At 40.3% G+C, this 25,333-nt stretch overlaps 1 protein-coding gene across 3 annotated transcripts in view; it reads right to left on the reverse strand.

Moving 5' to 3' along the window:
• Positions 1-1,998: 1,998 nt before the first annotated feature.
• The window catches only part of bicc2 (bicaudal C homolog 2), a 98,579-nt gene continuing 75,244 nt past the window's right edge, over positions 1,999-25,333 (reverse strand). For all 3 annotated transcript variants that reach the window (XM_039776030.1, XM_039776029.1, XM_039776031.1), the window contains 4 exons: positions 23,561-23,705; positions 12,778-12,929; positions 5,809-5,908; positions 1,999-2,952 (listed from right to left, as the gene is read on the reverse strand). In XM_039776030.1, the coding sequence (XP_039631964.1) occupies positions 2,813-2,952; positions 5,809-5,908; positions 12,778-12,929; positions 23,561-23,705 (537 nt within the window). In that variant the 3' untranslated portion in view covers positions 1,999-2,812. The remainder of the gene's footprint in view (positions 2,953-5,808; positions 5,909-12,777; positions 12,930-23,560; positions 23,706-25,333) is intronic.

A 25,333-nucleotide genomic window follows, 5' to 3' on the forward strand; every position in this document is an offset into this window, starting at 1 on the left:
AAATGACAAAAGTAACTCTACTTCATTGAGCCCTTGAGCAAGGCCCTTAACCTACAATCGCTCCATCCTGGGTATGATGTTAACCTGCATCCAGTCCTGCATGTAGGCCTTCCAACTTGCAGGGAAAAACATGGGGGTTAGTGGCCACCATAAAAAACCTAACACTGTTCCACTCCATCTGATCTAGTGTGGTGCTGAGGTGTCACTAGTCACATGGCTGCACTTGGGTACTAATCTAGGATCCTGAGTTGGTTTGTTGTGTGGTGGGTGCGCCAATGCGCTGTATCAGTGTGTGCTCCTAACCCCTCTCTCTCTTGAATAGTAGAAATATTACATGTGGAAAATAAAGATTTTTCTACTTTAAAGAACTGTTGCTAGCGTAAAGACTATCTACTCGGGGAGCTATGGTGTCACTTCTTAGGTGGATCAGGCGCCATCCTGGATAAACGAGTTGACATCTAACTCCAGAGTTTAATGATTGCTTACACGCAGAGCCAATTCTTGGTATAAACAAGCTAAGCAGCCCACACAGAACCAGAAATGGCCTAATACAACTTCTACAAGTGAGCCTTCCATAATGTTGCACTGTAAATTCAGAAAGTATTCTGCTGTAGAGGACGATCCATTATTGAATCCACTCGGCTCAACCCAAAGTCCTCAGTGCTGGAGTCTCTGCTATCAGGATTGGGTACAAAGGAAGAATTAACTTTAGATGAAGTGCCAGTCTGTTGCAGGGCACACTCACAGGTTACACTTGGAAGTTAACCTAACAGGGAACCTCACAACTGAAATAAGCAATAAATTGGTCACTTACAGCAAGAGAGAAGGTGAAAACTGTACACAGATACCATCCTGGTCTGTGTTCGATTCAAGAATGGAGGTAGCACCAGACCCTGATCCAATAGGCTGGCAGCTGGTAAGCACACTATATAAAACTAGCCAACCCGCGGCGTAGCATATGCCGCATAATTATCAACGTCTCAAGTCTCTCTCTTTCGCGCCTGTGTGTGTGTCTCTCTCTCTCTCTCTCACGTGCGCGCCTGTGTGTGTGTCTTGATTAATGAAAACATTCTTGGTAAATGCTTTCTCCCTCGCTCGAATTGTTGGTGGGCGGGGCTCTGTTGTGCGTATCCCATGGTCTGTCTTGCGTGCCATGGTCGGCCGCTTAGTGAATTTTTGGTGGGCGGGGTTCTGTGAGTTGGCAGGCGTGGCTCTGTCTTGCATGCGTCTTGCTTGCCATGAACTTAGTGAATTATATATATATAGATAACATTAAAATGGAGGCCAATGCTAATAATGGTAAGATTTACAGGAATACAACATGTGGTTTGTAGTGATGGGTGACAAAATCTCATATTTTCATGTTGAACATAGGTAACGACGCTTCTGACAGAATGGGAGGCAGTGGTGAACAACGTTGGACAACAGCAATTGATTTCAAAAGCAAATAAAAAAATCTCATGTTACTTGTGTTGTATAACCCACATGTCAATTCATTCATTTGTATGCTCACAATGTGCAAAATGCTTTTTTTTTTTTTTTGGATAAGATATTGTTAATTAAGAAAGTTGTCCACAACCAGGTGGTCTACTGGGATTACAATTGTGAATAGAAGACAGGACTCTAGACCAATGACTGAGGATGGAGAAGTGGGAGTTCAACACAAAGGTGCAATCCAATATGAACAGATTTCCTGTTTGTGGACTACTTTCATTTTCCAAATGTATCTATTTAACAAAATTTTAACAAAAAAGTGCATGTGTTTTGGTATTTGAGAGCATACAACTTTACAATTTGAAGTGTGGATTATATGAATCAAGTGTTATATTTCATGGATATTTTTGAAATTGTTTGCTGTTGTCCTGCGTTGTCCAGAAATGTTATTTCCATTCTCCATAAAAACATGAGAGTAAGGATTTTTCTTGGCCATCACTACATACTACACAAGGTAAGTAACATATAAACACATATTGTATTTTACGTAGAGCATTCATTTAATGTTACAGTAAAAACTGAAGAGATCATCAGATTTCACTTCCTTGAGCCTTTATCGCGTGTGTTTCTAACTGCTTTACTCATCCAGCCATACATTTTTATCAAGGCTGCTTAATCCATTTTGAGGTTGTGATGTTATGTAGAGGAAACGTTTACAATGCTGAATTAATTCCCACCAGTTTCCTGCTTGCAGGTGCATGCTGACAAAGCCTTTCTCCAACTCCTCTGGAAGTCATTATGCACGTGTCTTCATCTGCTCAGACCCAATTCCAATATTTAATTCACAAGAGTTAAAGTTGCCATCTGTCATGTGTGCTAACAACAAAGTAATAAAAAAAAACACTCCTGTTGCGCAGTTCCAGTGTGACATGTGCGAGACGTTCTCCATTTACGGTTTCATCCACCTGCTGATCTGCTAAATAAGAACCTGGTTCTGGCCTTTATAGGACGTCATCCTTAACATGCCATCCACATGCCCAGTCTGCAAGCCTCTGTGTGGTAGTGATGATCATAAAAAAAACAACAGGTAACAGTCGGGCGTGAAACGGGGCAACAGAGACAAAGAAGAGAGGCTAGGAGAGACCCTCAAAATAATCAGTTTTGCCCGCAAAAGTTTCTTATCATTTTATCAACTCATCTGTCGTCATGTATTTGTACCTGACCTGTCTTCAATTTTGCACACATTTTTGTGGCTGCATAAAATAAGCTGTAAAAGTCTGCCCTGATCCAGCACTGGCAGTAGATCTTCTGTGCTGCAGCGCATACAAAATACAAATGGAGATTTTGCCATTCGTTAAAAAATGCAAGAGTACATGTATCACCAGCGGTTGCTGAGTGCTGCAATGTCAACGTCCATGTCCACATTCCAGGGTAATCGTCCACTGGCGCCCCCTTCGAGATAGCCTGGCCGCACAACTGGGGGTTCCAGGAGCTTCTTCTTCTTCGTTTTATTTAAATCTGTGTAATTGGATAAATGCAGACATGTTATGCAAAATTCTTCTTAGAAAGAGCAACCAACCACCACATTTTTAAACAACAACCAAAGACGTTAAACATGCTCCTTCTTATGTTCAATTTAGTTTATTCTTGTATGGTGCTCTTCAGTGACTGCGGGTGCGAAACGCAGAGACAAGTTTATAGTGTGGCAGGTTGCCCCAGCAATTACCTGGCCAGGATACCAGCCAAATGGAAGGACCGAGGGAGAGGAACTCTATGGGGGGCACTACTTTCTCCGGGACCACCCTCCTGAGTGGCTGTGGCACCATGGATTCTCTCAGGGCATGCAGGGAGTTGGAGTTTGGCACAGCCCTGTTGGGTGCCAGGGGGGACTGCAGAGCCAAATATTGAACTTCCATCACACCTGGGAGTGATTCCAGGTAATGCTGATGAACCCCCTGGAGCACTCCCAGGAGATGACTAAAAGAAGCCGCCTCACTCCATTCAGAAGCTACAGTTGGGAAGGAAGAAGGACGAAGTTTGTGAGAAGAAAGGACTGAGAAAAGGAAAGAAAGGAAAAGGACAGTCTTTGTATATTTTGGTGTTCTGTTGTGTTGTGCTCTGAGGAGCGAGAAAAAGCGTCTCCCCAATTGTATATAAAGAACGTTGTGTGCTGCACCTGCGTCTCTGCTGGTCTATGTCAGGTTAGGGCAGCTGTACGCACCCCAGTGGTCCACAACAGGTAGATATAAATGCACAATTTACAAATTACTAATCTCAAAAACATTACACGTGAACACAGCCATTTATTAAAACAGACAGGAAGCCAAACTACTGTAAATAACATACATGGAGCCCAACAACATCTCTCCATTACGTAATGGCTGAACTGTAGCCAGTTCACAACAGAGGAGTGGAAAGCTAAAACTCTTATCAGCAGCATCCCTGGACAAAATAAACCTCTGGAGGGTCCATGTTTTTGTTTTTAAACCATTTATATACACTATGCATACGCTTATATTCATAGTGCCTCATTTACCTTCATTAGACTGTGTGAGATATGGCCAGCCGTTCATCCCGGCCAATACCCCCACACCGCTAGATGGAGTCCTTCCGGCAGCATGGAGGTGCCCCGAATTCCAGCAGGGCATCATGGACATTGGAGTTTTCCTTCACAGCCCTGCTGGATACCATGGGGGCTGCAAGGGGACGCTGCAGGGAGGCTCAGAGACTTTTATTTGTCTTATAACCTGGAAGTATGTCCTGGTCACAGAGACAGAGGAAATGACGATGAAGAAAATGAGTTTTCACCTGACCCGGAAGTGTTAAGAATCACATGGACTGAGGGATCAGAAGCACTTCCGGGTCAAGGACTTTAAAAGGACGATGGGAAACCCCAGCAGATTGAGCCGAGTTGGGAGGAAGAGTGACTGAGCTGCTCGGAGGTGTGGAGGATTATTGTTATTGAGAATTGTATTTGATTATTGAGTATTGTGGAGTGGAGAGTGCTTTGTGAACATTATTATTATAATAAATCCATTATTTGGACTTTTATCTGGTGTCTGGCGTCTGATCTGAAGGTTCGAGGGGGCGACAGTGCCCCCTATCTGTCACAACTGATCTTCTTTGTTATATTTAATATTAGGATTCTATCGTATAGTGTCTGTTACAAAATAAATGTACATTGTATATATTTGTTCAGTATCTTCACTTATTATTTGTAGACCTGTGTACTATCAAAATGTACCTTCTTTTCACTCTTCATTTTACCTTGTAACTCAGTTTCTTAATGAAACAACTATTGTTAATTTTTGTGTTATGCAATGTTTGTGTTGGATTTGACTATAATTAGAACGCCTTTGACTTCTTTACTTTTTCCTTTCCTTGTTTCTGTTCTATTTTCATATAACAGTAACTTGCTTTTACATAATTGATTTGATATTTTTAGGCTTTGCTGCAAGAAATGAATGATGGTAATGTTAATGTCCTTTTATATAGCACCTTTCATAGCAGGTACTAGTGCATTAAAGCCAGAACATGCCTTTTAATGTATTCAAATGGCAGTGTAGAAAGAAAGAAAGAAAGAAAGAAAGAAAGATCTTTGATCTACTATGCAGAGTTTGGAGGAAAATCAGAGTGCCTGTGCAGAACCAAGGCAGACATGGGGAGAACATGCAAACTCCAGACAGACAGACAGTGAATGGCACAGTGTCAATGAACCTTCCAAGCACGGCCGTCAGTGTTTGAGCACATCTGGTTTGTCATTCTTTACAAAAGTGGCGAGCGAAGATTTCAGCTGCAGCGACAGCACACGGTGGGTTTGCTCCAGCCAAATTAAAGACCACGAGCTCCACTATGACAGTCTCTAAAGCCTTTCCATTAGTGGGCTGTATTCTCAGTTTCACTTTTTCTGCCTGTTTCAATCTGACAAATATTTCCTCTGATTTTTCATTTTGTTGAGATCACTGCTCTTTTCTTACGTTTCTGCAGGTGAAAAGTGACCTCTTTTTAAAAGGTTCCTTTAAGGCAGTGAATTTCCAATGCAGCCAAGGTTTCTATTATGACAGGCTCGTAGAAAGCAAAGCTTTTAGGAATCAATGATTTTGAGCTTTGGCAGAATAGATGCTGGTGCCCTAGAAAATGAAACTACGTCTGATGAATAAAAGGCCACTGATATGAACATTTTATATATAAAGCTACACAGTTTTCAGGTTTCCAGAAAATATTAAAGATTCACATGATGTTGGAATGTGAAATTCAACAGACTGAGCAGCTGCCAAAGCACCAGGCCTATCTAGGTGACTACTTGTTAAAATGACATTTATCTAATACAGCCATTTCCACAATTGGCAATATGCCTGGATCACTGTGCTTTACCTGAAATGGCAAGTAACATTTTTCTTCTTGCCCCAAATGTGGAGATTCCAACTTCCTTGAGGTCTTCGTCAGTGAGCGTTAAAAACGTCTGGAAATCAATCTGAGGAAGAGAAATGAAAACATGAGGTGGTGGCTGTCAGGGGTTGCCAAATTGTGTGATCACAAATCCCAATCCACCTAAAGTTACTTTAAAATAGTAAAGATTTTAGACCTCCTTCTAAATGTCCAGATTGGGCCAGTGAGAGAAAGACCTCCAAATGTGGTCTAACTGGGCCAGAGATTAACAAAAAATGAAAACCCACTTCTATTTTCCCTGGGTGGAGTGGTGGCTCTGAGGTTAGGGGTCTGCACTGGCAATAGGAAGGTTGCTGGTTCAAATCCTGTAAATGCAAGAAGTAATTCCACCCCATTGGGCCCTTGAGCAAGTGATGAATTGTGTTTGCTTCAAGATCATGAGGACAGCCAGGTACGTGTGCGTAATTTACCTGGGGAGGTTATGGAGGCAGGTTGCACTATAGCAAGAAGGCAAGCCAGCGGATAAAGTGTGATGGGCAATGTTCTGCTAGGAAACACTGGAATTTTTGCAGATGTTACTTTGACATGTTCCAACTACGTAAAGATTGTTGCAGACCACATACAGCCCCCTTCATGACACTAGTGTTACCTTACTTCAGGATAACGAGTCCTGCCATATTGAAAAATTGTTCAGAATTGGTTTGAGGAAAATGACAAAAAGTTTATGGTGTTGACTTGGCCTCCAAATTTCTCAAATCCATTCAAGCTTCTGTGGCATGTGCTGGAAAAACAAATCTGATCTATGGAGGCGTCACCTTGCAAATTAAAGGACTTAAAGCAGGGGTCCCCAACTGCAGTCCTAGAGGGCCTCAGTGGCTGCAGATTTCATTCTGACCCTTTTCTTAATTGGCGACCTGTTTTTGCTGCTAATTAACTTCTTTTGAATTAAGTTTAATGGACTTGTTTTTAAGATGTGTTCCCCTGAATTTCTTCATTGTTCTTCTGAATTGCTTTATTTCTTTCTTTAAAGGCACCCAAACAGAAATGAAATGTGAAGTGAGTGAGCCAACAGAACACCAATTAAGTCAGGGCCTCAGACTCCAACCAATTTCACTCCAACCAGTTGATTAATTAGGCGCTGAGTCTCATTGTTAATTAAACCCATTCTTTAATTCCATGAATTGCTGCTGCTCTCATTGTGCAATATATTTCCAAAATTGAATTCTCTTTTCTAAGAGCACTGTTAAAATGTTTTGTGGATCTGAGCTGAACAGTATTCCTGAGACCTTCATCTTTCTTTATTTTCATTTATTGTATGATGGTCACAGTTTGCTGGTCCTGTTTTGGCTCATTTTGTATCTCATTCTTGTTTGGCTGCTAATTAAGTAAAAAGAAACAATTAAGGGGTCTGAGTCTTCCAGAGCAAGTCAAATAAAATTAATTCAAAAGAACTTAATTAGAAGCAAAAAACAGGTCACTAATTAAGAAAAGGATTACAATGAAAACCTGCAGCCACTGGTGCCCTCCCAGGACCGGAGTTGGGGACCCATACATAAAGGATCAGCTGTCAACGGCTTGGTGCCAGATAACACAGGACACCTTCAGATATATAACACAAATATAAAATACAAAATAATTAGTCACATAAGTGTTAATATGACACCCCTAAATCATCATTGGAGCAGCCCATTGGTTTGAGAAGTCACAGAATGTGATCAATGCTGGTCACCTGTCTGGAATTGTAATTGATTGCATTCTAAATGCGACTGAATGTGGAAGGGCCAAACTATGGTGGGCTTACCTACACAATGAAGACAAAAGAACAGTCCAAACACCTCTATGAGCACAAGTCAGGGGATGAAGCCAAGAAAACAACCAAGTCACTGAATGTCCAGTTAAACCTAACATGAAGAAATGAAAAGAGTATGGCACAGCTCTAAATCGGCCTACAGCAGGCCATCCGCAAAAACTGAGTGAACGTGCAATAAGAAGACAAATATGAGCGGACCCCCAAGAGACCTATGAGAACTTTAAAGGAGTTACAAGCTGTCATTGATGAGATGGGGAAGACAACGCACAACAACTGCTGCCCAGATGTTTCACCAGTCGCATCTTTATGGGAGAGTGGCAAAGAGAAAGCAATTGTTAAAAAGGGACATGCCACCTTGACTAGTCTTTGCTAGACGGCAAATGGGGATTCTGACATAAGCTGGAAGAAGGTTCTGTGGTCTGATGTGAGCAAATTAAACTTTTGAGCCTTTTTTAAAAATCTGCATACAATCAGAAACGCATCACCCACGCCATGAAGCATAAGGGAATGCTTCTCTGCTGCAAGCCCTGGGAGGTTTGTGAGGAGAAAATGATTGAAGAAAAACCCAAGGAAATCATGCAGGAAAACGTGATAAGGTCTGAAAAAAAACCCTATGCCTTGGCAGAAGTTTTGTTTTCCGGAAAGACGACGGCTCCAAGCATTAAGACAAAAGCAACACAGGAATGCCTTCAAAACTACAAAGTCAGAGTCTGGACCTCAATGTAACTGAGAATTTATGGCTGGAGTTGGAAAAAAAAAGGTGCCCACTCAAGATCAGCATGTCACCTGACAGAGCTTGAAAAGTTCTGCTAAGAAGAATGGAGAAAAATATCAGTGTCAGATGTGCAAAACTGATGGAGAGACAGAGAGATCTATGTGCACTGACTCAATGCTGTCATGGCTGTCAAAAGTGCATCTTCTAGATAATGATTTGACGGGGGTGAATACTTATGCAATGTTTTATATTTGCAATTAATTTAGACCACAGTGCAGAGATCTGTTTTCACTTTGTCTTTTTATCTGTTGATCAAGCTCAAAAATGTCTAATTAAAGGCTCTGTGAATCAATGTTGTGTAACAATCAAATGTGAAACTTCAAAGGGGGCGAATACATTTTATAGCCACTGTATATACACATACATATATATATATATAGTACATACGGTGACACGTGTGTGCATGGGAGACAGTGTAAGGGCTCAAGTGATGATAATTCCCTACCAATCCAGGGGGTGGCACTGTGCGATAACACTCTCTCTTTTCCTCCCTCTGCAGACTAGAAGACTGATGGCTCCTCTCCAACAACATCACTTCCTGTGTCCGCCCGCCTCTTCCTGCCTGGCAGCCATATGACCAGAAGAACTGCCATCTTCAACAGTTGAAATAGGACTCTGGTCTGAGAAAACAACTTGTTTTTGCATTTTCGTGTGCTTTATTTTAACTAAACCTTATTTCAATTTTCCCATGGGTGTCTTAACACTCTCACTGTTTCTTTTTGTCTTATTACAATACACACATATGTAACATAGTGTTTTCTTACAATATTGGTCATTACAGTGGGATGCAAAAGTTTGGGCAACCTTTTTAATAGTTATTATTTTCCTGTATAAATCATTGGTTGTTACGATAAAAAATGTCAGTTAAATATATCATATAGGAGACACACACAGTGATATTTGAGAAGTGAAATGAAGTTTATTGGATTTACAGAAAGTGTGCAATAATTGTTCAAACAAAATCAGGCAGGTGCATAAATTTGGGCACCACAGAAAAGAAATGAAATCAATATTTAGTAGATCCGCCTTTTGCAGAAATTACAGCCTCTGAACGCTTCCTGTAGGTTCCAGTGAGAGTCTGGATTGTGGTTGAAGGTATTTTGGACCATTCCTCTTTACAAACCATCTCTAGTTCATTCAGGTTTGATGGCTTCCGAGCATGGACAGCTCTCTTTAACTCACACCACAGATTTTCAATTATATTCAGGTCTGGGGACTGAGATGGCCATTCCAGAACGTTGTACTTGTTCCTCTACATGAATGCCTTAGTGGATTTTGAGCAGTGTTTCGGGTTGTTGCCTTTGTCACTGATTCCTGGACATTGGTCTCCAGAATCTGCTGATACTGAGTGGAATCCATGCGTCCCTCAACTTTGACAAGATTCCCAGTCCCTGCACTGGCCACACAGCCCCACTGCATGATGGAACCACCACCATATTTTACTGTAGGTAGCAGGTGTTTTTCTTGGAATGCTGTGTTCTTTTTCCTCCATGCATAACGCCCCTTTTTATGCCCAAATAACTCAATTTTAGTTTCATCAGTCCACAGCACCTTATTCCAAAATGAAGCTGGCTTGTCCAAATGTGCTTGAGCAGACCTCAAGCGGCTCTGTTTGTGCTGTGGGCGGAAAAAAAGGCTTCCTCTACATCACTCTCGCATACAGCATCTCCTTGTGTAAAGTGCGCCGAATGGTTGAACGATGCACAGTGACTCCATCTGCTGCAAGATGATGTTGTAGGTCTTTGGTGCTGGTCTGTGGGTTGACTCTGACTGTTCTCACCATTCGTTGCTTCTGTCTATCCTAAATCTTTCTTGGTCTGCCACTTCGAGCCTTAACTTGAGCTGAGCCTGTGGTCTTCCATTTCCTCAACATGTTCCTAACTGTGGAAACAGACAGCTTAAATCTCTGGGACAGCTTTCTGTATCCTTCCCCTAAACCATGATGGTGAACAATCTTTGTCTTCAGGTCATTTGAGAGTTGTTTTGTGACCCCCATGTTGCTACTCTTCAGATAAAATTAAAGGAGGAGGGAAACTTACAATTGACCCCCTTAAATACTCTTTGACATTATAGGATTCACCTGTGTATGTAGGTCAGGGGTCACTGAGCTTACCAAGCCAATTTGAGTTCCAATAATTAGTTCTAAAAGTTTTGGAATCAATTAAATGACAACGTGCCCAAATTTATGCACCTGCCTGATTTTGTTTGAACAATTATTGCACACTTTCTGTAAATCCAATAAACTTGATTTCACTTCTCAAATATCACTGTGTGTGTCTCCTATATGATATATTTAACTGACATTTTTTATCGTAAAAACCAACGATTTATACAGGAAAATAATGACTATTAACAAGGTTGCCCAAACTTTTGCATCCCACTGTATAATTGCTTATTCAGTAGCCTTATGACTTAGTATCTGTCCATGAATCTACTGGCGTGAGTGTCAATGGCTCAGAACCATTTGGCAGATGGGCAGGAGCTGAGAATAGCAGCCATGAAGACTGGTTGTGATCATATCCCACTAGACCGAGTGCTGAAGGGTGGTATTGAATGGGTGCAAGAATGAAAAAGATACCTGTACATGAAGAATTCTTTTTTGGATTTAAACTGTTTTTCAATTATTTATTAAACTTCCCTCCTTTTTTTCTTTATTTCTGCACCTGTTGATTTTAATAATCATGCACTGTCTGCACCAGGAAACCTGTTATTGTCTCCTTGCTTGCCATAATCCATCCTCAGTTATGAACTACTAGATGACGCAACAGGGAGCTTTGCCAGCACCAAAGGCACTGGGGCATCACAGCTGTGTAATGAAAGGAAGCCTGAGACGTGGCCAACCACCACAAAGAATGAAGATGAGGCAGAATGAACTGAGATGAGAATAATTAATTAGATGTGACAAGTTTCACTCAGAGAGAGAAGTTGGGAGCATGCGCTGATAGCTCATTGCCACAACTACCACATGACGATCCCCCTGGATTCAGGGACGCGCGGTCAGGGGTGGCAGATGAGGATCATGAAAAATAAAAAACGAATAATGATAACAATGATTCCAATAATTGTGATCATTTTTATAGTCAAAATCGCTGAATTTACGCATCTCCTGTTCAAATACAGGGGAGAAACGATGAGCCTCACCTCATGTAACTGATGCATGAAGTTGGAGCGTGCCTGTTGCTGTCTCTCTGTGTGTCGGCAATATAAGGTTTGCAGACATATTTATTATGTACCCTGACTTTCCACAGTCCGGCTAATATCTTTAATGAATGTGTGTGACATATTTAGTCTTGCTGATTGGAACATAAAACCGCAGTGAAAAAGCACAAGGTGAGGCAGACAGTACCGTGCCGCCCTGAAGGGAGCACATGTGAGCCCAACAGGTACTTGTTGCTGCTGTTCTTCTTGGAGATACTCTCCATTGAGGCGGAGAGACTTTTAAAACTAAAGGAAAATAAGGAGGACTACTACAAGATGAGACTTAGATTTTTGTGGAGAAGGGTAAGCGCATGGACTTCATTTACAAATAAAGGTAAGACCATAAACGGTTTTCAATTTTATAATAAATGGGATTAGACTGAGAAAAAAACAATTCAATATTTCAAAACTAAATTTTGACCTTAAATAAAATATTCTTTTGTTTGTCTTGTTATCCTTTTTTTGAACAGTCTGTATTAAAATTGATTAAAGCATCAAAATTAAAAGATTTTAAAAACAACTAAATATTTAAATCAAGGTCAAAATTGAAATCTGTTTTTTTTGTACACCTCTCTGTACTTCCATTTGTGTTGAATGAGTATGAATTGTGGAACTGCAACGGCAAATTTAGAACACAAGGAGGACGCAGAGCAAATGCGCTCTCACTGTTCTCTCTCCTCGCTATAAATGTAACATTCTTTCATAGCTAAATATGTACCTTACCTGCTGTATGTCTGTGTAAAGAATGCCGATAAGATTTGAAAAATAACCAGTACTCAGCATGCATACTGCCAATTGACTAGCAAATAAGCTACTCTTTTGGGTTCATATATTTGTAAATCTCACTCTAAAGGAGTCAGTACCTCGCCAGCCATGAACCTCACCACACATCACTGCCTGGATTGGCACCTGAGTACAGCAGGTGTACACCTGGATTAGGCATTGGATCAGGTTAATGTAGTTTCTAGGTGGAGATTTGTGCTGCTATATCAATCCATTTTCCAGTTTCTGTAGATCTTTAAAAGAATATAATGAGGTTTGCCTGAACAGCATATGCATGCCATGGAGATTAAATGACCTCAGCCAAGTAGAGTGTGAGGGAGATGTCCTATTGCATTCCCATCAAGTGCCACTGACGCCCTCTATTGTCTCACCAGTGGTGTTAACTTACCTCCTGTTGCTCAAAGATGTCCAAGTATTTGCCAAGCCCAAGCTGGCTGAAGAGCTCCGTCAGGTTGCTTGCTTGTTTTATAGGGAAGCGACAGTTGCTTGCAGTCTCTGAGATGCTTTCTGGAAAACTGCCACATTTGAAGAACGGCTCTGCTGCAAAAAAAAAAAAAAAAAAAAGAGGTGGATTAATAACGTGCCCATCGGTAGGAAGACTTTCCAGAGTATTATCAACAAACACATATGAAGGCGGCCACCTGCATCACTCCCTTTGTGATGCTAGTAAACTGATTCATGGATGGAAGAAACAACAACTGTGTGCGAATAATGAGTGCACTGCTTCATGCTGTTCACCAAAGACAGTCCTTCTGTAAAAGCATCGCACTAGGAAACAGGAATGGATAAGCCCCTACGGCAGTCATTTCAGCATGGAGAGATGTATATTGTAGCGCAGAAGCCTCGCTCTGAAGTGGGCCTCACGCTGATCACAACTATCACAGCAGCTGTTCAGTCATCATTTTGAATTCTAACCAAACCTTACTGTTGAAAGTACTTTCTTTCTAGAAGGTTCCACACAAGGCCAGCTGTACCATGTAGGCGGTCAGCAGACTCGGTATAAGTGTCTTGGATATAAAATGTGTATAACATCATGCTCAGAACTCCAAGGGGGTCCTTAACATCTCCAAAGACAAGCCATGAGAACAGCTGAAACTAATATCAATGTATAGAGCTATTACCATCACAAGTATGGAGTACAGGGAGATCTTATTTGCTAGAGTCTAGTGATGAGCGAGCATGCTCGGCCGAACTTGTGTTTGGCTTGAGCATCGCTATGCTCGGAGCATGGCGCTACTCGAACGAGCACCACATGTGCTCGTGCGCCATGCTCGAGTCTCCACCCCGCACGTTTCGCGGCTTGGAGACAGCCAATCAAGGGGTAGGTAAGTACTGCCCTCACTGTAATACCAGTAGCCATGTCAGGTGCTGGCATTACAGTGATTGGCTGGCCGGAACACGTCATCGGGTGCTATATATGCAGGCACTGTCATATAATGTTTTAGAGCGTCAGCTCACCTGCAGGCACTGTCATATAATGTTTTAGAGCGTCATTTTTCCTGTAAAATTGATTTTTTGGGGGAGTTTTGGGTGTGTTTTTGTCAGTCTGTAAAAGTGGCGTACAACTCGGACAAACTGGTTCTCAGCAGCGACTTGGGAGTCTAAGATGCATCCAGACATCGTCCCCATGCTGTTCCCGGTCCATTTGGGTGGTGTTTCTGTCACTTTCTGACCTTTTCCAATGGACCAGGCACCCTCCCCTCTTCAGAGCAGGGGGTGCCTGGTTGTCTCCCATTGACTTACATTATACTCGGGTGCTCGGTAGAGCACACGAACATCGCGATGTGTTCGGACCGAACACCCGAACACTTTGGTGCTCGCTCATCACTACTAGAGTCCATATTTCAAAACTCGGGAGTGATCTCCCCTCGACTTTATGTATACTCAGATATGGGGAAGAATATTTGAGGAGTAAACCACAAGACAATGATTATATTTTTATATTATGTACATTAAAGAATCATCAACAACAAATCAGATCAAATTAATAATATATTGAACAATTATTATAAAAGTAAAGTTGAATAAATTGGACTCTGTAGCTGCATGAATAAAAGGTAAAGTACCACTTCCGGTTCGCGGAAATAGCCCAGAAGTTAATAGAAATCTACATTTTGTACCTAATACTTGTATGCAAAATTTGGTTGGCCTAAGTCAAGGGTGTCGAACTCCAGGCCTGGAGGGCCGCAGTGGCTGCAGGTTTTCATTCAAACCCTTTTCCAAATCAGTGACCAGTTTTCGCTGCTAATTAACATCTTTTCTTCTCATTTTAACAGCCCTGTTTTTAGGGATTTGGGCCTCTGAATTGATTACCTTCCTCATTAAATGGCAGCCAAACAGAAATAATATGTGAAACGAGCCGACAGATAACCAGCTAAACTGGGATTTCAAACTCCAACCAATCTCTTAACGAGAAGCTGATTCTTGCTGTTAATTAAACCCGTTATTTAATTCCATGACTTGTTCCTGCTCTCGTTTTGTCACAGCAGACATTTCCAAAACTGTTGATTTTTCTGTTATTTCTAAGAACGCCATCAAAATGTTTTGGTGACCTGAGAGATCAAACTTACCGAGACCATCACCTTTCTTTAATTTCAGATATTGTGTGATGGGCAGAGCTGGTCATGTGTTTGTGTCTCATTATTGTTTGGCTTCTGATTAAGGAAAAAGAGACAACTAAGGAGCCAGAGTCAAGTTAAACCTAAGGCAAAAGAAGTTACTTAGCAGCAAATACTGATCACTAATCAAGAAGATGGTTGGCATGAAAACCTGCAGCCACTGCGGCCCTTGAGGACTGGAGTTTGACACCTGTGGCCTAAGTGAAAGCGTACTCAAGTTATTGTGTTTACATACACACACACACTCACACAGACAGACACGCAGACATAATTTCAAAAATTGTATTTTTGGACTCAGGGAGGTTTAAAACATTGAGATTCATCAAAATCTTGAGGTCAAATTTTTGGACAATTACAATACCTTCCCTATAATTTGTATACGAGAAAGTAAAAAAGAGATATCTGAAATAATGAGCAGGTAATAAATACTGGCAAATTAATCCAGAAACACAGATAAAGAAGATCAAAAGACTGAAAAACACTAAACAGGGCTCATGGAAACTCAATGATACATTGTAGTTTATTTAGCCAAGCTCCCTTTTTAAGTGTGTCTGCATATAATATGAAAAGCACCTACTGCGATAGCCATGTCTGCCTGTCTGTCCATCCTCGTCTCCAACTAGAACAATTTTGTTGAAATTTGGTGCACTTCTTCTTCAAGGAAAATTGTCTGGACAGTTCATTTTTAATGAAGACTAGGGGGTTTTGCCCCCTGCTCACTTCGCTCAACTGTCCTTTTGTCTCACTGCCTTGTCTCTTTTCTCCCTCTTCAGACAACCTCTGCTCCTGTTGGGGGTTCCACTCCTGAGGTGCACCCCTATGAATAGGAAGATTTTCTGCTCTTTTAATTGAAAGATAGAACTGTCCCCTATGACTACACACGGAGCTCGATTCACTCCTGAAAGAGACTTATGTTTGTTTGAAGTGTCTGAATAACATTTCTGTCTCTAAAATCTCCTGTGTATCTGCGCAATTCTGTGACCCAAACATGACAGTGTACGTGGATTTCACTTTCACCAGATAACAAATCTTTTAATTCTCGCGGATACGCCTCTTCATTGGGAAGAAACACTACTTTTCTCTGATGGCAACATGAATTAGACGATCTACTAGTCTCCGACTTAAAGTTTAAATCCAAACAATATATTCAATCTCTTCACGCTGTTCCGTTATTTCACCAAGTAATAATTGCTGTTTGTTTGCGCTACTGCGATCTTTACTATAATTTTTTGGAGACGTTCAAATTTTCTTACTTCCATTATATCTAACCCAGTGGTTCTCAACCTGTGGGGCGGGCGCAAAGTAACAAAAAGGGGGGTGCAAAGATGTGAAAAAAAGAAAACAAGAATCAAAAATATGAAAAAAACATCAGTTGAAACCAAAACAAATTAACTTAAACTACATTCTGATACTAGAACAATAAATATAGAGTTAGATAGATGTCGATAAAAGTTAAGTAGGTATAACAAAATATGCATCTACATTTCAAAAAAATGTTAGGGGGGGACGCGATTAAAACTGTAATGAAAACTCGGGTCGAAAATACTTAAAGGTTGAGAAAAGCTGATCTAACCTGCTCTGCATGTGTATTGCGCCAACATTTTTGAATTCTGTGCGATGTTCTACTTTGTCATCTACTCTTTGTCTCATGGCACGTGAAAGTGTCTCTCTGAAAAAGTCTCGGCTCATCCCAAAATTTTTTTATATAACAGAGAGATATCTTAAATACAACACACTGTAGACATTTTCGAAATGTCAAAATCGCTCATCGAGAAGCATTGGCAAATTTGTGAACTTGATTATCTCAAAAGAGAGAAGCATTCTACGGCACTTCAATGAATTAGTTTACTGTTTCAATTTAAAATCGAGAGTGGTTACCTTTTTATTTTATTATAATGTATTTTCTTTTACTCAATCAACAGGCGGCCCTGATGGCAAAAGTTTGAAACACCTGCAGTCACACGTTGAAGCAAATACACCTTAGGTAGGGGCAGGTCAAATGTAGGTAAAGGTTGGATGGCTGAGGGTTACCATATAAAAAGGGAATATGGTTTGTGTATTCATTTATTCAATTTGCTAATAAAGATATTCTGCATTTATTCAATACAATGGCAATGATTATTTACTATAGTGATTACCCATACTGTACCAGAATACAGTGGTAGGTCTCATTATACTGTATGCTAACACTCTTGCTTCTGCCTCTGCCCTATCCTATGCTTGTCGTCTTGTGGAAACTGCAGCTCACTTCTCCTGCTCTTTTAAATTAAAGCAGGTAACCACACTGTGGTGTGCTGTGCTGGTAACATCACTTCAAGAAAGGCCCACCAAATCAACAAGTTAATTAAAAGGGTCAGTTCAGTTATGGGACACACTCTGGACCCCCTGGAGGTCATAAAAAGGAGAGCATTAAAACAAAACTGTGTGCCGTAATAAACAATGCTGCACATCCTCTCCTTGACACACCAACACTGAGGACTTTCAGCCAAAGAATTACTCAGCAGAAATGTGTCAAGAAATGGCATGGGGGCTCTTTTACACCAACAGCAACACACCTGCATAAGGCCTCACTGCAACTAACTGCAGCATCAGAAGTTTTTTTTTTCTTTTTAAAGTTTCTTCCATTTTAGTCATTTTGGTGTGTGTTCAGGCTTTAGTGCGTGCATATACAGTATGGTTTATTTATTTATTTATTTATTTAAAGAGCTTTTGTAAAAAGCCAAATTTCCCTCTGGGGACAAATAATGTTCTATCTATCTATCTATCTATCTATCTATCTATCTATCTATCTATCTATCTATCTATCTATCTATCTATCTATCTATCTATCTATCTATCTATCTATCTATCTATCTATCTATCTATCTATCTATCTATCTATCTATCTATCTATCTATCTATCTATCTATCTATCTATCTATCTATCTATCTATCTATCTAATATGATGTCCATGAATACAAAAGTAAAAAATAAAAACTTAACGTATGTAGAAATGTATGAAAGATGGCTTGGTGACCCTTTATGCTACAGCAACTAAGTGTATACTCAGTATTTCCATTAAGCTAAAAATAACCTCACAACTGCATTATCTAAAGATTATAATGGTTCAGTATTTTTTGACAATGTAATTTATCAGTAATACACCACAATAATCCACTATCTATCATGCTTAGATGCAGCCAACAATTTTAGTCCGAGACTTACACACAGATTTGTAGATCTCCAACAGGTTTTAGAAATTTGAAATGCCATTAACCACAGACGTGCCACATCAAACAACTAACAACAGCACAGGAAACTTTTATCATGTCAGTTTGTCTACAACAAAAACAACAATGTATTGCCCAAAATCACACAAGGAATGCCCCAATGGGCTTTAACAAGCCATGTTTTTGACAGACCCCAGCCTTGACTCTTTAAGAAGATAAGGAAAAAAAATCTACCAAAAAAAACTGTTAGGGAAAACAAATGAAAAAAATATTGGGAAGTGCAATTCCAAAAGAAAGAGACCCCAATCCATGTAGGTTGAGTGTGCAATGGGGGTCAAAAAACGGGGTGAATACAATACATAAATCAGAACACAAATAATCCTCTTCACTGAGCTCAATGGCCAATATATCATGGCCGCCTCAGGAATACAATACAACAATACAAGCTACTTTGTTCTCACAGAGCCCTCCTCACCAAGTGCAGCACAGAGCACCACTACAATACTCAAGGCAAAAATGCAAGAATAGATTATTCACCCACTTAATACAGAACTATCACATATAACAATAACAGATTTTTACAGATGCAAAGTACAAACTAATTAACATAAATGAGTAACAACAACACCTGTTCATCAGCAAATCGTATAACCACAGCTAGATGGTAGAAAAGGAGTCAGTGAAGCCAGTCAGAGGCCCAGAGACCTCGGCCAACAAGCTGCCTCTCCCCTAATGGCCATTCTACAGCTGAGTCAGTGCTGGGCCGGCCAATCAGATGAAAGACCCTCCTACCCCATGATTCCTGTGCTACTTTATTTTAGATGACTTTTCCATAGGCAGGCAAACATCTTGGCAGTCTTCATAATACTTACAAAACATCAATAAAGTGTTTGTCCATCTCTGTAGTTTGACCAACTAACAAAACTTCACTTTGGAATGGTCAGCAGTGGCTAAGGTGAAACATATTTCTCGTGAACCTTTCAAATTAAGAAGTAATTTTACCATCATGTCAATACGCCAAATGGCACAGAGATGAATAACTGATCCACTGTTATTTTTTTAAATGCTATGAAGAGCAAAAGAAGCCTTTGTTAAGGTCTTGTTACATAAAAGTAAATGAGTGCTAGATGTTTTTTGCTATATCTAAATTAAAGTGTTACCAAACTAATTTAAATAAAGATTTTTAGTGAAAAAAAAAATTACTGTAAGGGTACGTATCCTCAGCTAGGATAAGGTAGTTTCCTAGGTAATGGTAGTATTGGTTAGTTTTAGTGTGGTAAGATTTTCCTGTAAATTAACACTAGAATTACCAGAGCCTTGGATTTAGTTACTTACTTCTTACAGCCTAAAGTCACAAGTATAGCTCGTCTTTATGTGAAAACAGCAGTGTCAGATAGGGGGGGTAGAGTAGGATCGTGAATGCGACTGAGAGAATGAAAGTGAATAAAAAAAAAAAAAAGCTAACCTTAAAAATATCATACATTTACATTGGCTGTTACAGACTGAAATTAAATGTATGTTTTTATTCTAAAATAGTAAGAATAAGAGCAGCTCACTTCTCAAAACAGACTCATCAGGGATCGAACCCATGAAGTTTCGATTACCAGTCGATACCATTGCACCACCGAAGCAGTCATAGTAAATGTGTCAATGTCGCACCCTAACGCGTGTTGTTTTTCTGCAGTTATATTTTTGAATAAAAGCGCACTTGTTCTGTTATACAGTATTTGTACCTTTTGTGAAAGTGTTTCTTTGATATTTGGACTTCAGGCTTCACACTTTATAAACTTCATGTCTACATTTTGTCGATTATTACTAAAACATGAAAAATGTTTAAACGTTTCTTGTTTAATGATGTGTTTACATAGATGGTTGTAGACACGGAACACACATGAAATGCAAGTGTTCCAAATAACGATATAGTATTTATAAAAGGGGTCATTTTGCTTGACTTCCCACTCTATACAACTGCAAGCAACTGACACGCAGGTAAACAGACTTGAGCTGAGAAAACTGCGCCAGTGGGGTATGTGATAGCAGGCTGCTTGCTGTTTGCTGGTTATCAACACATTTAAAGGAGAAAATATGTTGATGGAGAGGTGAGAAGTGATTTAAGGTGGGACGGATCTACGAGTTTTTTCGTAGGCTCTGGTAATTCTAGTGTTAAACACAAGAATGTTTACAGAAGTGCTTTTTAGTTTATCTGCATGTGCAAAATATGCAGCATATCATATTTTTTAAAATGCACTGCACTGCTCTGAAGGCATAATAGAATAGATTTTTACCGATATGGTATGGATTACAGGCTTTACACTGCTGCTGAAGAGAAGAAGGGTAAACACAAAGTGTAAATGAGGCTTTGCTGAGCCGTATTCCTTGTTTACATGTTGCAAGAGATCGACACCTGAGATGGTGCAAAGCTGGCAGTGGTGTTATTTATTTTTGTCTATTCAACAGATCGTGTATTTAAGAAACCCAAAAGGAATCAATTACAAGTCTATTAAAAGCATGATCAGGAGATCAAGAGGTCAGAAAGAGAAAGAAAAGGTAGCTGAAGTTTCATCCACGTCTAAGCTGCTCTCAAATTCATAATATGACCTGCTACAGACTGAGCTGGAAGAGACAGGTGAAGGAATGAATCAGCCAGGTCATGATGTAGCATCTGCTCTGGTTGACAGCGAAACTGTAAGTGAGGTGGGCAATGAGAATTCAATACTTTCGAGTGGCATATTTAACCCAATTGTGACCTCTTTATCCCCACTGTCTACTGCTACTGATACCCCACGGGAGTCAACAGCATCAACTCCAAAGGTCTGCCTTCAGTGCATGGACAAGATGGAATGAGCTCCCTGAGTTGAAGATTTTGATTACCATACTCAGGATAACAATTAATGATGTAAAGGATATAAAGAAGGATTTAGCAGGAACACACAGCAGAACAGAGAAACTGAATCAGGATATAAAAGACCAGGAGGTATGTTTAAGTAATAACTTTGATGTAAAGTTAAAACAAAACCTATCCAAAACTGATGAAAAAATACAGGAAAATATGAGCAAAATTGAGATATTAGAAGGAAAAAAATTATATTAGAAGGAAAAAAGTCCAAACACTGTGAAATTCATAACTGAACTATTTTCCAAAATAATTAGAGAAGACTTTAAATCAAGCACTGAGATCTCAGTGGCTTATCGAATGCCTGAAAGCCTGGACTCCTGATTGTCAGATTCGACAAACATCGGGTTAAAGAAAAATTTTGACAGAAATAGGAGATTACATTTGAAAACAGCCGTTTACATAAAAAAAAAACTTCAAAAAATCCTAAAAAAAAATTTAGTGAGTTTTAATTTTCATGATTGCAAGACTGCCAGATAATTCAATTTTAGTGCCAGTATTGCAAAACTGAATGTACATTCAAAACTGACATGTTTAGATCATCACTACTTGTCAGTATTTTAATTAAATTATGGGAGGAAGCTCCACAGAAAAAATCAATTATATGAAGAATGGTTAAAGAAAGTTAAGCATTTAAAGCTATGTCAAAAAATACAATTCTTGGAAATTCTTTTAAATATAGAGAACATGCCATGTAATCAATCAATTAGATCAATAAGATCTAAGAGTGGCTGTTCAACCTGCAGCCACAGTGACGTGCTAGGACAGAACCACAGACCCTCTGGTTTGGACCATTTCCAATTTCCTGGCTTTCTTCTTTCTTCTAAACACTCTATGTTACAACAAAACATCCATCCCATATAAGTGTGAAAGAAGGTGAGCTAATGAATGAGCTGCAGTCTCAAGAGAAACATAAGAGTGCAGTGGTCTTCACAAAGAAGAAGCCAAAAACCTTGTATTAAGCCCACTGTAGGACAAAGTGTGCACTGCCCATTATGCTACAACAACAATAACAACATTTATTTATATAGCACATTTTCAAGTGAAAAAATCAGACATGGGCGTCAGTGGGCTTTGCATCCTAGGAACTAAGTTACGCAAACTATTCTATAACATTTCAGTAATTGTTTATGACCTTTCTGATCATAAAATAGGTCATTACGATAGCAATTGATGAGAGGAATTCATAATTAATTGCAGAATTGCGGTATTTGAGGGTTCCTCTAGAGTGCCTCTTTCTCTTGCATGATTTGGATCAAAACCTAATCAGCACATCGTCATTTCATAACAGGCTTAAATTTCGAGTTTGGTATTTTTCGCTTTTTAACATTTTAGCTCTAGACCGTCCTCAAGAAACTGTGACACAGAGATACACACAGACAGACACATACCCATCATCGAGATATCAATGTCTTCGGTATTAGGGGAACCTAAAAGGTTGAGATCCATTGAAAATCGAAGATCGACATTTTTGTATGAAACTAAAGCTTTTTATCCTCTCACATAGATGATAGGTTATGGTGGGGGAAGGGCACAAAGCAAAAATGAAAATTAAAGTCACAATCACAAAAACAAATACACACTTAAAATACCAGAACAAAATACTGTAACTTATCCACAGTTCCCAGAATTTAACACTTAAAAAAACAAACTAAGAATCTCTAAGATAACGACGCACATTGAGCCTAAGATTACCATGGCCACAATGAAGAGCTTTTGGAAAACTGGTGACTTTTATAGTCCTGTCAGGTAACTGCAGCCTTAATGACAGCAGTGCCTAAGACACCTACATTAGTGTGAAGGTTTGCACTTGTATATCAAAAGCATAACTGATCATATTTGAGAAGGTTAAGCATTGAGGAAAGACATAAACAACAAACGAAACAAAGATTGGTGACACCCAGAAGCAGTCTGGACAAATGGGCTGAACATGGAAGAGGACATTTTGGATGGAACCTCGGCTTAAACTGACATGAAGTGCACATGGAATGATGAAACATTGGTGGAGTCATAGCCTAATATTAAGATAATAAACTGCATAGGAAAATTGGAGGGATAAGTGGAGCTGAGACATAACGGTAATATAATAAACTACATGTGGAAGGTGAGGCCCTGGACAGGGCTCAGACCTAATATTAACATAACAGCAAACACCAAATACTAACAGTCTTTATATAGTAGGACAACAAAACCTGAATCCCAAAACAGAAAGAAACAAAATGATTAAATAATTTCAGGGGCCCTGCACCTCACTTCAATCATCTCTTCTCTACATAACAGACAGGATGAAAACATGGGATCCATGAGAAGAGGATTTGAGGTGTTCCTTTAACATTATGGCACCCATCACTCTGCCACAGAAACTTAGACAGATGTACAGACGTCAAAGTGAAAAGAAGAAGAAGAAGAGCAGAAGATGAAATTAGATTGGTGCACACCAGAATACATACATGACTGCTCGGGCCTGCTTCTTAACGATGACGAGCCAAAGACTGGGAAAGAAGGCGAGCAGAATGAAGAAGTCGATCGTCTGCGCTCCCGCCAGTTGTCGCTGTCGCTGCCACTTGTCACTTTCTCTTTGCTGATCTGTTGTAACTTATGAGACATAAGAGAAAGCAGAAGACATTTGACTCACTTCAGCTCTCTGCGCTAACTGACCGAAAGGTACAGTGGGCCTGAACTATACCCATGGCCCTTGAACTCTTTTTGTTTCTTGTATTTTTTATACGAGTCCATTGCTGTTTAATGTCTGTATTGATCTCTCTCCAGGGTATTCAGTGTGATGATGACTACAACCCGTGACAACCACATACCTCATACATGACATTGAGAGGATGCTACAGCAGACACTATCATCTGCATGTAAGGAGGTGTGCATCGCTTTTTGTGAATTCAGCTGAACATGCTAATGAAAAGTGAACTTTGCATGGGAGTCATTTTCTTTGTCCCTGATATGCATGTCATGAAGTGTAGGATACAGGTGACGAAGCAGAAGCAGAGGATACTCTGAAGGGGTCGTGACTGTGAAATGTGCAGTGGAGGGTAAATTCAACAGCATGTTATTAACTGTCAGCTGACGCCCAACCAATGTGGCTTCGTCAAAGGCTGCGGAACAACAGATGCCATTCATGCAGCACACCTATTCCTGGAAAAGAAGAAGGCACTGCACATGGCGTTCCTGGATCTGTAGGAGGCCTTCAACCAAGTCTCCTGTGAGCTGATTTAGTGCACCTTCAGATTGCATGGCATCCCAGAAGTTTACGTGTAATGGATTCAACTTCTTTACGAAAATGTCACCAGTGTCGTGCACTGTGTGGTTGAAACCTCACTGCCTTTCGACCTCCATGTTGGCATCCACCAAGGACTAGCCCTGTCTCTGCTACTATTCATTCTCCGTATGGACACTGCCACTTCAGACATCCAAATGGAAATTCCATGGATGCTCCTCTACACTGACGACGTCCTACTCATGGAGGAAATGTGCCAAAGGCTGGAAGAGGTCACACGACAATGGAAAGACCAGCTGAAAGAAAACAGACTTTGGCTCAGTATCAAAAATGACGGAATACATGGAAAGTGGCCTGCAAAGGTGCCTTTTAACATTAATGGACAAGACCTCAATAAAGTCACTTCAAATACCTCGGCTCGCTTATTTTGTCAGATGGCGGCTCCTTTCTTGACGCTTGAGAGAGGGTCAACGCGGCCTGGCTAAAATGGGGTCATGTCACTGGTGTCCTTTGTGACCATTGAATGCCCATCTACCTCAAGGTGTAGATATACAAGTCTGTCGTCCGATCAGTCGCCCTTTACGGTATAGAGTGTTGGCCTGTGACAACCAAGCATGAGCAAGTACTGCGTGTCATGGAAATGCAGATGCTATGACAGACCCTAGGCCTGACCCTTTTGGATTGCGTAATGAATGAAGATGTATGAAGAGATGGGAGTGACACCAATCATGGAGAACATGCGAAAAGTACACATACAGTAGTATGGCCACGTGATTTGGAGTGACGACCAGATGGCCAATAAAGCCCTTCACTTCAACCCTGATGACAAAATACCACACAGAACACAGAAGTAATGGCTGGATTGGTTGAATCAAGGACAGGAAACAAGCTGACGCCGTACCTGAAGATGCCTTGGACAGGAAGAAATAGAAGATGATGTGCTGAAAAGCGGACCCTTCATCAATGCGGGATAAACACTCAGAACAAGAGATTATT

The sequence above is a fragment of the Polypterus senegalus genome, chromosome 13, assembly GCF_016835505.1.
Source record: "Polypterus senegalus isolate Bchr_013 chromosome 13, ASM1683550v1, whole genome shotgun sequence".
Lineage (NCBI taxonomy): Eukaryota > Metazoa > Chordata > Cladistia > Polypteriformes > Polypteridae > Polypterus > Polypterus senegalus.